Source organism: Hyperoodon ampullatus (genome assembly GCF_949752795.1).
Source record: "Hyperoodon ampullatus genome assembly, chromosome: X".
NCBI lineage: Eukaryota > Metazoa > Chordata > Mammalia > Artiodactyla > Ziphiidae > Hyperoodon > Hyperoodon ampullatus.
In genome coordinates, this window is record NC_136913.1 from 38,483,049 (window position 1) to 38,498,552 (window position 15,504).

At 36.5% G+C, this 15,504-nt stretch overlaps 2 protein-coding genes across 7 annotated transcripts in view; one reads left to right on the plus strand and one right to left on the minus strand.

Annotated features, from left to right (window-relative positions):
- The window catches only part of CASK (calcium/calmodulin dependent serine protein kinase), a gene marked incomplete at both ends in the record, with an annotated part of 397,099 nt that overhangs the window by 145,539 nt on the left and 236,056 nt on the right, over positions 1 to 15,504 (minus strand). The window lies entirely within an intron of this gene.
- GPR34 (G protein-coupled receptor 34) lies at positions 6,806 to 7,933 on the plus strand (the record flags this gene model as incomplete). The annotated part of the gene is made up of 1 exon (XM_079727750.1): positions 6,806 to 7,933. The coding sequence occupies exon 1, from the start codon at positions 6,809 to 6,811 to the stop codon at positions 7,931 to 7,933; it is 1,125 nt and encodes a 374-aa protein (XP_079583876.1). The 5' UTR covers positions 6,806 to 6,808.

Genomic DNA, 15,504 nt, shown 5'->3' on the forward strand with positions numbered 1-15,504 from the left:
ATATAAATATACTTAACACTACTGAACTGTACATTTTAAAATAGTTAAGATAGTTAATGCTATGTATTTTTAACACACACACACACACACACACACACACACACAATTCCTCCTAGACCAATACAGTAATCATCTTCCTTCTCAGAAGTTCTAGAGTGAAGTAAGAGCTACAAAATATTTTTATTCTGGCAATTTAAAAATATTCTGTCCCATGTGTCATATTTATAACAAACTAAAAGCTCTGGAGAATATGATGTTTAGAAGAGTGTATGTACCCAGAAATAATTAGAATGTTAGATAAAGCCCAATGAGTTAAATATTATTTAGTGTAAAGTAAACAAAGCTACAGGGTAACAATTATGGGGAGGATAATAACTAACTTTTCTTCATTTCAGATGACAACAAAAAAGAAGAAATGACATTAAACTGCAGGGCCAACAGTTACATAGATGGACAGATAGTGGTTAAATATTACACTAGGACCAAAAAATCCCCCTGCAGAATTACTTCATTATTTTCTTTAAAATATAGGAGATATTTTAATTTACTTGGGAGAGTTCATCATGGTGCTAAAAAGGAGAGAATACTATCACAAATTTCATCTAATTCTAAAATTATAAGATTGTTTTAGAAAATAAATCCAAGGTCTTAAGGGAATACATGAAAATATACTAAAATAACACACAGATCAAATAAACCTTTTAAAAATTAAATAATTCATTACTCATGTTACTATAATGCAATACAGGTGTCGACTTAAAAAAATGCACAACGTGAGAGTTGCGAGTTACATTTTATTTGGGGCAAAATGAGGACTGCAGCCTGGGAGACAGCATCCCAGATAGCTCTGAGAAACTGCTCCAAAGAGACGGGGGGCAGGTCAGTGATTTTGGTGAAGGGGGAATACGTGCAGTCAAGCACATATTTTTTACAGAAGGTTTCTGCTAGTCTCCTGCAGGTTACTGCTAGTCACGAGCAGTCATCACCATGAAGGATTTTAGGGCTTTTCTAGATATGAGGAGATACAAGAATTGGGCTCATACAATTGTCTCCTGAAAATATCTAACTATCTGAAGCCCTGTTCAGCCAGTTTTTCCCAGAGCACAGAGGGCCTCATTTCAGCTCTCCACCCTGAACTCCTTTCAGGGCGTGTTGAAAGTCAACAGCTGCAGCAGCACATGACTTAATCCTTGTAGAGGTAGATGGCAAGTGCCAATGGAAAATACCAATTTTTTGTTGACACAGGAATGCCACTTTATGTGATTGTTAGTTTCTAAAATGAATCCAGAAAGAAAGAGAAATTAAATGCTTGTGCTTTAAAAGTACATATAGCATATTATGTATCATTAGTTAGGAAAAACAGAAAATGCATATTTCTGCTTAGAATTTATAAACTTTATGCGGGGGGAGGAGGGAAAACTTTTCACAATTGTCAAAGTGGAAGGTATTCATAGAAAAGATATAAATAATTTCTTAAAGTTAAGTGTTGATTAAGCTTAAAGTTGTTGCATAGTGGTAGGGTTTTTAAAAATATTTTCACAAGGAGTCTAAGGGTTGTCATATTGAAAAAAGAAAGAAAAGAGAAAAAACACACCTACCACCACATGCAAATATAAAAAATAAAAAGACAACCTCAACCAATTGCACCACAACCGGATGGAGGAACCCAGCTGACACACCAAGACGAGTCTCTGTGTCTAGGAATCTTAGGGTTCAGCTCCTTTTACTTCAAGAGAGCCTGAACTGTGAGTATGCCTTGATTTCAATTGCATAAATGATCCGTTTTTTAAGTTACATTCTGATTATCTGAGTAATATAAATGAAACCTGCTTCATGGTGACTAGCAACACTTTGCTTCTAGAACCTGAGTAAACTGAATGATACCTCTGCTGCGACTTGACTTAAAATGAGGCTGTCTTCTTAGTTACTTGAAGTACTTTAGGACATGAGATATTTATGCTCATACTATCAATACTGTCACATTGTTTATACTGTATTTTGTATACTGCCACAAAGACTTGCAGATCTCCTTGAATCAATTAAAAGTTATTTTCATATGCAACAAATTTTATTTCCAGTGTATTATAAGTGATCTGTAACTTATTAACTTTATTAAGTTATGCTGACTCCCTATTTTCAATAATAGTATTTTCTTTATTATATGATTTCTATTTTATGGTAATTTACCAGACCAATTAAATTTTAAGTTTCATGTTTCAGAAGTTAATAATGGTGAATATTAGAGAAAAGAAAAAGCAAAATATCCTTTAGTGAATCCACCTAAAATTAAAAAATGTTTTAGCCATAGTTAAATTGGTATCAAAAGCTAATGTACTACTAATAATATTCTTTCTAAAGTAACATGCTTTCAATTTTCACTTTGTATGCAGAAATTAGTGCAATTTTTAAAGCATGGCCTGAATGATTCAGTGATTATCAAGTCAAACTACAAATGTCAACGGCTGCTACCACTGCCACCTAGGTATGTATTTTAACATAGCAATGTGATGCTTTCACAAACATACCCAAACTGCATTTAAAAAGCTTTTGCTCATTGGAGGCCACAGTGGAATCTGTCGGGTCCTGCCCTCTAATGCAGAAGCTCCTGTAGGAGCCAGCTGAAAAATTACAGGCAAGGGGAGGGTGGTGCTGGTGGGTACAATGCAGCACTAATACAGGGTTGCAAACTTCAGGATTTGTCAAGTAACAACATTAAAAACCATTAACCATCTACTATCAGAAAACCACCGTGACCACTTCACACCAGTCACAACTAATGTCCACTGGGAAACTGGTCCCTATGTGAATGCAGTGGTTTGTTTCTTATCTTTACTGGCCATTCTTAACAAATCAAGTAAGTAGTTTTTAAAACAGTAAATGGCCTTAGGAACAGTGAGTGATTGACACATTGTACAGGAGGCAGAAATCAGCCATTAAGTTCCAAACAGAATCTAATCTGTTAATTTGTTAATAAATGACTGAACACTAGCCATTCAATACAGGGTTCTAAATGACAGCTACTACTACTATTTAAACAAATACATTACTCTCTTTGAGCTTGAAAATAAAGCAAAACCAGAAAGGTTTATTGGTGATCTTGTACAACTATTATTTATTTATTTTATTTGCAGATTAGAACTGAGGCAAATGGTTTCAGGCTACGTGCTTTGCACTAATGGCTTTCTAGAAACATCTTGATTATGACAATCAGGCCTAGAAATAAGTTTGAAAAGATATGCTCTGGGGGATATGCTGCACATTCTGATGAATGATTTGTGATTCTGTAAACTCTGGACTTACTTACTTACTATAATGGACATAGCAAATAAAAAGGTTAGTACCTTTTCCAAAGAGGTAAAACTAGATGACAATCTTTTCTTAAAATCGCTAATGTGGATAATGCTAAAGGAATCATGTCAAAATGCCGCTGACAGAACTCATCATTAATAAAGAAAATGCTGATCATATGTGATTAGTAGGAGTAAGGTTTGGTGAAAAGGATCATGGGCTCTAAAAGCTAGACGGATCTGAGTCTCAACTTGGGTACAGACATTTAAGAGCTGTGTGGTCATGGGTAACAAACATAACATCTTTATCTTTCATTAATACCTACCTCACAAAGTTATTATAAGGATTATGTAAATGAAATAATATAAATGTGCTTAACACACTGTCTGGTACACAGCATATGCTAAATAAATATTAGTTACTGGTTCAGTCATCTAGCTCAAGGGTTCAATTCTGACTGCATATTAGAATCCCCTGAGGAGCTTTTAAAGGAAACCATTCCAGACCAATTAAGCCCATTCCAGACCAATTAAATCAGAAGATCTGGGGATGGAGCCAGGCACTGGTATCTTTAAAAAGCCCTCAAGAGGATTCTAATATGCAGCCGGGATTGAGAGCCACTGAGAGTCTCTTCTACAAAGTATCCAACTGTGGTAGTCTCAAAAAATCTTCCGTGGTAAAACCTTATTGCTTCCCCAGATAGATTGTTTCATTCTAAAAAAGCATTTCCTTAAAAGCAGGCAACATCTGTCTCTGCATTTTTACTCATTGGTCCTTCTTCTGCTTTCGGAAGACATACATCAGGAGGTGAAATCCTTTTCTCCATGGCCTTGAAAGTGTTCACATCTCCAGGTGCCTGTTTCCTTCCACTTGCTCCTCTGACATGATTTGGGCTCTTCCCCCTCACCGGCTCTGTGGCCTTTTTTAAGTGTGCTGCTGAGGATGAAACACTGTATTCTAGGTGGAACCCTACCAGCTTAGGACAGTACCGATTAGTAGTGACAATCTTCGTTTAAGACACTCCATAGGTATGAAGTCAACCAAAGACAGGTTAGTTTTTGCTGCAGCCACGTCACACTGCAGACACAGCAACTGCAGTCAATTGCAATTGTGTTTTTGTTCATGTAGCTAAAGCCCTTCCTGTACTTGAATAGTTTATTTTAATATCCACATGTAGGACTTTACATACTTTTCTACTAAATTCCCTTTTTCATTCAACAGCATTTATTGTGCTAAACACGTGGTACACAGAGGCAAACAAAACAGACTTGTTTCCTAACCCTAATGGAGTTTAAAATACAGCAATGGAGAAGGAAAAAAAAAACAAAACAAAAACTCTGACCTTTAAAGTCATTTCAGCTGTCTGAGCTCTCAAAATCGTGTCACCTGTCATGCCTCAGCTCACTTTCATCAGTGGCTATGAGATATTTCTACCTGAGCCTCAGCCAGCTCCCTATGTGACCACACAACACAGATCCCTCTACAGGGGCCCTTCTCCTCTTCCTGGTAATCTACATTGCATTATCAGCTCCATTTTTGGCAGCCTGCCATTCTTCCTGGATTGCCCTTTCATTTTTAGAATTTCAGATCACCAGAAACACGTGTGTAAGTTTCTATAAACTTTGTGAAATCTGTCTCCGTGCAGTTGAGACACATGACAAACCAGGCTCAGTCCTCTTGCCTCCCTCCCTCCGTTGTCCTCAGCTCTGGCGACAGGCTTTTACCAGGGATTACATAACTTCCTCTTCACCAGTCAGTTCCTCTACCAAGGATTCAATTTCCCCCCTTGACAAAATTTTAAACAGGAATTTCACACTCTACTAAAATGGTCTCTTCTTGATCAAATTATAGGTAGTTTTAAGAAAGGCTAACTTCTTCCAAATGCTTTTCTCTGTGTATAAGGTCAAATCAGGAAATTAATTATGGTAATTCAAATCCATTGTACAGCATTCAAAGTTTAAATGCACACTCCTGAAAAAATATTTACCAAGAGCAGGGTCTCTGTCATTTTCACCTTCATTTTCCAAGCAGTACTTAGCCAAGTGTGAGATATTCACTAAAACAAAATTAATCAAAAGGTGTTTTTTTTTAAAGCTAACTGTCATTGAACACTTGTTATGTTCCAGGGTAAACATAACACTTGTTATGTTCCAGGTGTTATGTAAACATAACACTTGTTATGTTCCAGTTTTGTTGTTTGTAGAATGCATTTTTCTATTTCTACAAACAAAAAAACTAAGGCTTAGAAAAGATTAAGTTGTTGGCTGAAGGTCACAGAGTTAGTTAGGTCTGATTTTGATAACCTTGTCCTGAATGTCTTTATGACACCTGCTAAGAAGCTTCTGTAAAGAAATAGGGAAGTCACTCTAAGAAAGGAATGTGACAAGACCCCCTGGAATCCTCTCCTCACATCTCCTCTTTATGATGGCCTCTCAGACTGAGCTCTTCACAGCAGCCAATGCCCAGCAAAGAGCCAGTAACAAATAGCACTGCTAACATTCTCTGCTGCCACAAACAAGTGGAATTCACACACTATTTTACAAACAGTCTCACATGACCTAGCCCACGGAATATTTCAGCTGCAGTTACTTCCTTCCAAAATCTTGGTTTACACATCCTCTTTCCCATCTACATTATCACTCTATGTTCTATGCTTCTAGGTCAAGGAGACTCTCCAAGGTGCCTAACTGGCAGCTGTCACCACCTGACTTGGTTTTGTTTGGCTACTTTGCTCTCCTGTGCAGTGTTACGAGCCTGCTTAATGAGGCAAGTGCTGTGCTCTACTGGTCTGTTACGGTAATTGCATGCCCCCGTAGGCAAGTGATTTTAATACCCTCAACTTGGTGTTAAGTTGAAAAGGAAGAAATTTAGGACCATTTCCCCTATTCCCACCATGGAATGAGAGACTGCCACAGTTTATTTGTCACATACTGTGTGGCAACACATGTCAAAATGAATGAATGCCATCTATGAGGGAAAGAGTCAAGGCAGGAAGCTGGACAGGGGCCAGCAGTGGGCCCAGCTCACTCATGTCTGTAACTACCTTTAGGGAAACTGACACTCATCTTCGAAAAATATGAGCTGTCATTTCACCTCCATCTCTATTCCCATAAAAACTTCCCTAAGAAAAGATGATTCCATAGTTCAGATATTTATTTTAATATAATAAGTGAAACAAACCTTGAACATTTATCATACCATAGAAAAGGTTAGAGCAGGACAATCCACAAGATTCTACTATATGTGCTGCTTGTTTTGTGATACCATAAGGCTGCTACATATATTGTGTAGATATCCAAATGGTCCAAAGTAGGATAAAAGGAAAGCTTCTCACAATGTCTGAAAATAAATCATTTACTATTTGTGCTTTGAGCTAAAGTAATTGTTATTAAAATAACAAGTGACTCAATGTTTGGCATTCTGTTGTAGGAGAAATCTGAAGACATAAAAGCTACAGTCAAGGAACATGTCATTTAGCACCTTCACTTTTTGATCCCTACAGAAAACAACGAGAAGTCAGATGGTAACAATGACGACAACTTCAGTCAGCAGCTGGCCTTGCTCCTCCCAGGGAGTGCACTTTATAACTAATCACAGCATCCAATGGCCACACAACTTCTCAGAAGCCTCAAATTTTACTGCCTGTTCCATGGATGAAAAATTACTCTCTAATGTGTTAACAACATTCTACTCTGTTATTTTCATCGTGGGCCTCGTTGGAAACATAATTGCCCTCTATGTATTTCTGGGTATCCACCGCAAAAGAAATTCCATTCAGATTTACCTACTCAATGTAGCCATTGCAGACCTCTTACTTATCTTCTGCCTCCCTTTCCGAATAATGTATCACATTAACCAAAACAAGTGGACACTAGGTGTGATTCTTTGCAAGGTTGTGGGAACACTATTTTATATGAACATGTACATTAGCATTATTTTGCTTGGATTCATCAGTTTGGATCGCTACATAAAAATTAATCGGTCTATACAACAACGGAAGGCGATAACAACCAAACAGAGTATTTATGTTTGCTGTATAGTATGGATAATTGCTCTTGCTGGATTTTTAACTATGATTATTTTAACCCTTAAGAAAGGAGGTCATAATTCCACAATGTGTTTCCATTATAGAGATAAGCATAATGCAAAAGGAGAAGCAATATTTAACTACATTCTTGTGGTAATGTTCTGGCTAATTTTCCTACTAATAATCCTTTCCTATATTAAGATTGGCAAGAATCTATTGAGGATTTCTAAAAGGAGGTCAAAATTTCCTAATTCTGGCAAATATGCCACTACAGCCCGGAATTCCTTTATTGTGCTTATAATTTTTACTGTATGTTTTGTTCCCTATCATGGCTTCCGATTTGTCTATATTTCTTCACAGCTAAATATGTCGTCTTGCTATTGGAAGGAAATCGTTCACAAAACCAATGAGATCATGCTGGTTTTCTCATCTTTTAATAGCTGTTTAGATCCAGTCATGTATTTCCTGATGTCCAGTAACATTCGCAAAATAATGTGCCAACTTCTTTCTAGACGGTTTCAAGGGGAAGCGAGCAGGAGTGAAAGCACTTCAGAATTTAAACCAGGATACTCCCTGCATGATACATTTGCTGCAGCTAAAATTCAGTCTACTTCTTAAAGCACTTACGGTAAACATATTAAAAAGAATGATAAAATACAGCCTAATTCCTTGAAGAACAAAAAATTATGAAACAAAGCTCTAGCATTTACAAAGCTTAGATCCTCCCAAAGTTCTTTGCTTATTTGTGATACTTCATTTGCTTAATTACAAAATATTTTAAGTGCAAGCTTACACTCATCACTAGATTTTAAATCTGTATATAAAATCTTTTAGGCTAACACTGTTAACATAGATTATAAAATTAAATGAAATTTATGGTTTTAACCACAGAATAATTAAAGAAAATGTTATACTTTCTCAAGTCACTAAAGTAGCTATTCAAAATCAAGTACCTAATACTAATTTAAAGTGTGCTTAAAAGTTAACCGATTTGAGGACCGACTTAAAATGCCAGAAAATATGTTCATTGTCATTTAAAAAGCTTGTATAATTTGCCACTGTATTCATTTATGTCTAAACCTCTATTAACAGAAATAATAAAATTCTAATAAAAAATGAAATCACCCACTATCTATCACTGCTTAGTACAATAGGTGAGCTAAAATTCAATAGCCTAGTGACAGTACTTAAGACTGCACCTTACTTAAAACAGATTTATAAACAATTCAGCCATCTTGGACCATACACTTTGATAAAGCAAAATTGAAGATGTGTACACCCTATGATCCAGCAAGTCCACTACTAGGTATATATCTTACAGAACCACTCAAACATGTATACAAGCAAACATGTGTGAAGATGCTCAGTGACCTACTGCTTACAATACTAAACAAATGTAAACAACCTAAGTATGAGTATGCATCAGCAAAGAAATGGAGAAAAAAACTTCATCTGCATGCATCAACGTGGAGAATTGGCAAAAATAATGTTGAATAAAAAACAAAAACTGCAAAGGGGTATGTACCCTATGAAATCACTTATGTAAAATACAAAACCACATAAAACAATACCGTATTCTTTACAGATCTATACATATACAATAAAAATATAAAACATACGTCATAATATACATAAACATATATACCAACTTAAGGTTAATGGTTACATCTGGAGAGATTTGAAGCAAACATGGCAAAATATTAATAATGTCTGTTAAACCTGTGTGGTAATACATGGGTATTTGTTATGTAATTTTTGGTATATATTTGAGTGTTTGAAATATTTCATAACAATAAAGAAAACCTGTAGGTTAGAATTAAAAGGAGCAAATTCTGAAATTTTCATGTATGTTCAAAAATAACTAGAGGGGCTTCCCGGGTGGTGCAGTGGTTGGGAGTCCACCTGCCGATGCGGGGGACGCGGGTTTGTGCCCCGGTCCGGGGGGATCCCATGTGCCGCGGAGCAGCTGGGCCTGTGGGCCATGGCCACTGAGCCTGCGCATCCGGGGCCTGTGCTCCGCAACAGGAGAGGCCACGGCAGTGAGAGGCCCACGTACCCCCCCAAAAAAAAAGAAAAAGAAAAAGAAAAAAAAAACTAGAGAGTAAGCTCTACGAGAAAGGGCCCTTATTCGTATTCTTTTTTAAAAAATTTATCTTATTGAAGTATAGTTGATTTACTATGTTGTGTTAATTTCTGCTGTACAGCAAAGTGATTCAGTTATACATATATATATATATATATATATTCTTTTTCATATTCTTTTCCATTATGGTTTATCACAGGATATTGAATGTAGTTCCCTGTGCTATACAGTAGGACCTTGTTGTTTATCTATTCTATATATACTAGTTTGTATCTGCTAATCCCAAACCCCCAATCCAGCCCTCCCTCATCCCAAGGGCAACCCCCTTGGCAACCGCAAGTCTGTTCTCTATATCTGTCAGTCTGTTTCTGTATCGTAGATAAATTCATTTGTGGCATATTTTAGATTCCACATGCAAGTGATATTATATGGTATTTGTCTTTCCATTTCTGACTTACTTCCCTTAGTATGATAATCTCTAGGTCCATCCATGTTGCTGCAAATGGCATTATTTTATTCTTTTTTTATGGCTGAGTAGTATTCCATTGTGTGTGTGTGTGTGTGTGTGTGTGTGTGTGTGTGTGTGTGTGTGTGTACACCACATCTTCTTTATCCATTCATCTGTCGATGGACATTTAGGTTGTTTCCATGTCTTGGCTATTGTGAATAGTGCTGCTATGAACATAGGGGTGCATGTATCTTTTTAAATTATAGTTTTCTCTGGATATATGCCCAGGAGTGGGATTGCTGGATCATATGGCAACTCTATTTTTAGTTTTTTAAGGAACCTCCATACTGTTTTCCATAGTGGCTGCCCCAATTTACATTCCCACCAACAGTGTAAGAGGGTTCCAAAAGGGCCCTCATTCATCACTGACTACCCAGAGCATAGTTGCATTGTCTAGCACAAAGAAGATCAATACATATTTGTTGAATAACTGAATGAACGAGTGAATGAATGGATGGATGAATGAGAAGGGAAGGAGGGAGGGAAGGGGTGCTTAACAGAACTGAAAAAGTAGGTTATTTTCCTAGTCAATGTATCTAGATATAGCTGCAGAAAACGTCATACAATTGTAATCAGGAGATGCCATTAAGGCAACCATTCTCAAAAGTTTGGCCAGCATTGTTCTTTTTTTATTTTTTTAACATCTTTATTGGAGTATTATTGCTTTACAATGGTGTGTTAGTTTTTGCTTTATAACAGTTTTTTGATTACACACAGAATGAGAATGCTGTTGACTTAATATGTAAATGCCTGTTATGACAAACTGCAAGGATCCATTCATAAGTTTCTGTCACAGAGTATGAGAATTTTTTTTTTTTTATAGTCAGAATACTTCTTTAAACTTCAGGTAGGCCACTGACTGGGAAATCAATATTAAAGAGTATGAAGAATTTCATTAGGGCTGAACTTATTTTAATGAGATTTGGATTGTATACAGTTAGTGTTCAGTTAGTTGTATTTCAGTGAGTGTACACAAATGGTTGAACAAACAATCGGTCAAAGCAGAATTATATTTAAAAAACAAGAAACATTTGAGAATAAAAATAGAAATTTGCAGAAAAATCAGAGGCTCAGAAAAAAGTAATAAATTTTATATTAATTACTCTGCTCTGACAATTGTTAACAAATACCAAACTGAAATTCAGTATTTGTGTAATTTAAAAATATGACAATATTGATTTTCTCTCATGTTCTCAAAATTAAAATCTTTTTTACATTACTGGTAAACATTTTATATCCCTACATGTGTCTATTGTAAACATACAGTTTGAATGCTTAAATTACATTATCTATTATTATTACTAGTAGTAGTTTTATGGAACATTAAAAGAAACACCTATACACTCATAATTCTAGAAGCTTTCTCATTATTTATATTAAATGAGATGATCCCTATAAAGCCCTGCACAATGGCATTCTTAAAAAAGTAAAAAAGTACACTGAGTCAATTCTTGCTATAATTATTTGTGATAAAATAAATTTTGTTAAAAGTCAACCTATCGATAAGCTCCTAACAGATTTTCTTTACCGACAGAAGTTTCACTAATAACATACCTTAGAGTAACCTGAATCCTGAGAATGTTACTAAATTTTTAGAAAAATTTGCTAAACTTACCAAATTTAAGGCTATTTATTTCATATAATCTTTTATTTCTTATTGAACACTGGTGTACAGAAGTAGGAAACACTGTCCTTACCTCCCCCAAGCCAAGATTTAGTTCCAGAAGCATACAGAAAAGGGAAGTTCAGAAGTATATACATATCCTCACCTTGCAAAAGATCTTGAGAACAAGTTTCTAAATAACATCTCACATATGCAAAACCAAACAAAGGCATAATTAACTGCCTGGTTGCGAGAGTAAGACCTAAATGCTGAGTTTTGCTGTTAGTTTGGGAAAAGTATTCTGTGCAGAGCTGGGTTTGATGGCAGTTGAATTTCTAAGATCAGGTCAATAGAAAAAGAAAATTCTGTTCTAGTACAGAAGGTTTTGTTTTCAACTTCTTTTTAAAATGGATTCTTCAGTCCTGCTGATATGAAAGTAGAACTAATATAATTACAGCTCTGTGAAGCAAAGCCTTACTGAAAAGTTATCCATAAGAGAAAAACAGCATGAAATAGAGTTCTCTCAACAGGCAGCCTGGATTTTGCAGAAACATGTTAACAGGCTAATTATTTTTTAGCCTTTTGAAGTATGAATGCACACTTATTTTTACCAGATATTAAAATATATTCTTATCCTTCATTAAGGATAACACTGTGGAGCACATGCAAGGATAAACTTATCAATGGAACAGAAGGCACAGCTCTACGCAGACCCTCAATGATACATGAGAAGATTATATGACAAATTAATCACTCTCAACAGGGTAGGAGCAGGAACAAATCAGAGGGCAACCTAGGATTCTGTTAGTCAAGATGTGCTAGAAGCTTGCAAAGTGGGGTTCAGTGAATTTTTTTTTAACATCTTTATTGGAGTATAATTGCTTTACAATGGTGTGTTGGTTTCTGCTGTTAAATGAATTTTTTTCTTTTTGGCGGTACGCGGGCCTCTCACCGCTGTGGCCTCTCCCGTTGCGGAGCACAGGCTCGGCACGTGCAGGCTCAGCGGCCATGGCCCACGGGCCCAGCTGCTCCGCGGCATGCGGGATCCTCCCGGACCGGGGCACGAACCCGTGTCCCCTGCATCGGCAGGCGGACTCTCAACCACTGCGCCACCAGGGAGGCCCTAGAAAACTTCTTAAAAATTCATGGAAAACTTATTAAAAATTCATTTAGGGCTTCCCTGGTGGCGCAGTGGTTGAGAGTCCACCTGCCGATGCAGGGGACACGGGTTCGTGCCCCGGTCCGGGAGGATCCCGCATGCCGCGGAGCAGCTGGGCCCGTGGGCCATGGCCGCTGAGCCTGCACGTGCCGAGCCTGTGCTCCGCAACGGGAGAGGCCACAGCGGTGAGAGGCCCGCGTACCGCCAAAAAAAAAAAAAAAAAAAAAAAAAGTTTTCTGAGTGGCTCTGATACACTTTCCTCCTTCAAAGAGAATCACTGCAAATAAAGGAGACATCACAAAAAGCATAGGGGAAGGAAGAAATGAATTAATAAATAGTTCTGTGCTTATTTAAAATAAAAGCCAATTTATAGCCTCGCCTCGTATCACACCAAAAAAAATTATAACTGGATCAAAGAGTTAAATGTAAATAATGAATGCGTTAAAAGACTTAAAAATATGTGACTAACCCATCTGTGGAAGGGAAAAGACTTCCTAATAATAAAATAGAAATGACCACAGGGAAAGATGCATAGATTTGACTTTTAAAAGTAGACTATTTTTTGTCAAAAACCATAAACAAAAATAAAAGCAAAAGCAACAAAGTGAGAAAAATATTCACAACAGATATGACATTTACTGGAGAGTTTTTTATGTCAGGCACCAACGGACACCATAAACTTCCAAAGAAACTTGTATTTTTGATCAGAAGAAAGCATTTGAATCTCAGAATATAATCTGAACTATGACAACTCGAATGAGACAGAAACTCTCACGATGGATGATGCAGTGTCCTTTTTCGTAGCTACATGGCCCAGTTGAGAACACATTCCTATAAGTGGCTGCTACAGTGCCTCAGTTCAGTCTGGTTTTCAAATTAAGACGTGGAGGACTGTTTGCGTGGTGGTAACAATAGACTCAGAGCTAAAATGGAAGTGCTAGGTTTGTCGTAAACTTCTATTTTGCCTCTTATTTCCCCCCTTCAAGTTTACATGCAACGGAATGGGAAGCAAAGTAAAATATATTTATGTACCTTTTATTGTGCTGGGTGCTCGCAATGCATTATTATCATTTACTCCTCATTGCATCGTGATTGAAGTATTTTCTGTATTTTACATATGAGGGGATGCAAGTTGGTAGACTTCTATTCCACAGGCATTGTCTCTGCTAAGACACTTTTTCGTTTTCATTTCATTCTGCCCAAGCACAATGGTAATTACTGAGATGTCTTTTGTTTTTTTAAAAAAAACATAAATGGGTATTAATATGTATTTAGGGCAAAAAATTCTGCTTATTACTCATCAAAATTGTGTGATGTCAAAAGACCAAAATCTTAAAGAACTAGTTTTCTAGCTATCACACATTTGTACATTCTGTGAAAGCTCTGCCTGAAACATGAACAATAAAGCAGTACAAAAGCATACAGGTTGAATAGAAGGAGAAAAAAAAAGAAATCAAATTAGAGCATCTCACCCTTATTAATTTTGCTTCTAGCCCAGGAAATGCATAAAAAACCATCATAAGATGAGCTTTGGAAAAGGTTTCTAACTGTGGTTTGGATACAGGTATTGATGATGCATAGAATCTCTTTTCGTGTTAGTAAGCCATGCAAGTTATTCCAGGAGCAACAGTTAACTGTTACAGTTATACTCTGGTTTGGTAATTCCATATATAATCATTTTTTAGGTATAAAGTATTTCAAACATACAAAAAAGTGAAAATACAACGTAACAGGCAGCTAAGCACCCATCACCCAAATTGTGCAGATGTTAATGTTTTGGCCCTATTTGCTTAACTGTTCTCTTGTACCTATACATAAGCCAAGAAGATATACTAAAGCTCATCCGGAGGTAGCCTCTTGCCTAAAGTTAGTGTATATCATTTTGATGTACATATTTATACTATTATGACATTCGTAAGTGGCATGAATAACAATGTGCATTAGTTTTTGTTTTTAAAATTTAACAAATAGTATCTCACTAATACATCCTTTTGTAACTTTTTTCACTCAAATTATGTTTGTGTTGATAGATTCATTCGTTTTAACAGATGCATAGTGTTTTACTGTGAGAGTAAACAACAGTTCAATTCTCCATTTCTCCTAACAATGGGCCTTTAGGTGGTTTCCACTTTTTCACTATTAGAAACCACGTTCAAGTGAAGTCTCCTGTGTGCATGTGTGGAATTTTTCTATGGCTGACACCTAGAAGTAGAAATGCTTGGTTGTAAAGGATATAAACATCTTCAGTTTATTTCCGTTGTGACAAATTGCTCTCCAAAGTGATTTTACCAATTTATACACCTATCCCACCACTAGTAAGATAAGAGTTCCTCTACCCACATCCTCACCAATACGTGGTTTTATCAGATTTACTAACTTTTGCCAATCTGGGAGGTGTGAAATGGCATCTCCCTGTGGTTTTAATTTGTGCCTCCCTGACTGCCAGTGAAAAGGAGCAGCATCACCTCATGTTTCTTTTTTGCCCATTCATGTTTCTTCTTGGGTGAATCATCTATTCATATCTATACCATTTCCCCTTTTCCCTTTAATGAGTTGTTTTTATTCCTTTTTTTTCAAGTTGTGGAAATAATTCTTTATATATTATGTACACTAATCTTTTGTTCTTTATATGGGTTGCAAATAACTTCTACCAGTATGGGACTTGTCTTTACTTTGCTTATGGTTTCTTTTGCCAGGCACCATAAGGAAAGGAAGATGTTTTCTAATCAATGAATCTAGATGAACCCTGGCCTTCTGAAATATATACACCCCTCAAGGACCAAGCTAAAGAATTTGCAGATGAAATTATCTTACAATTAGACAGCTTGGCATTTCA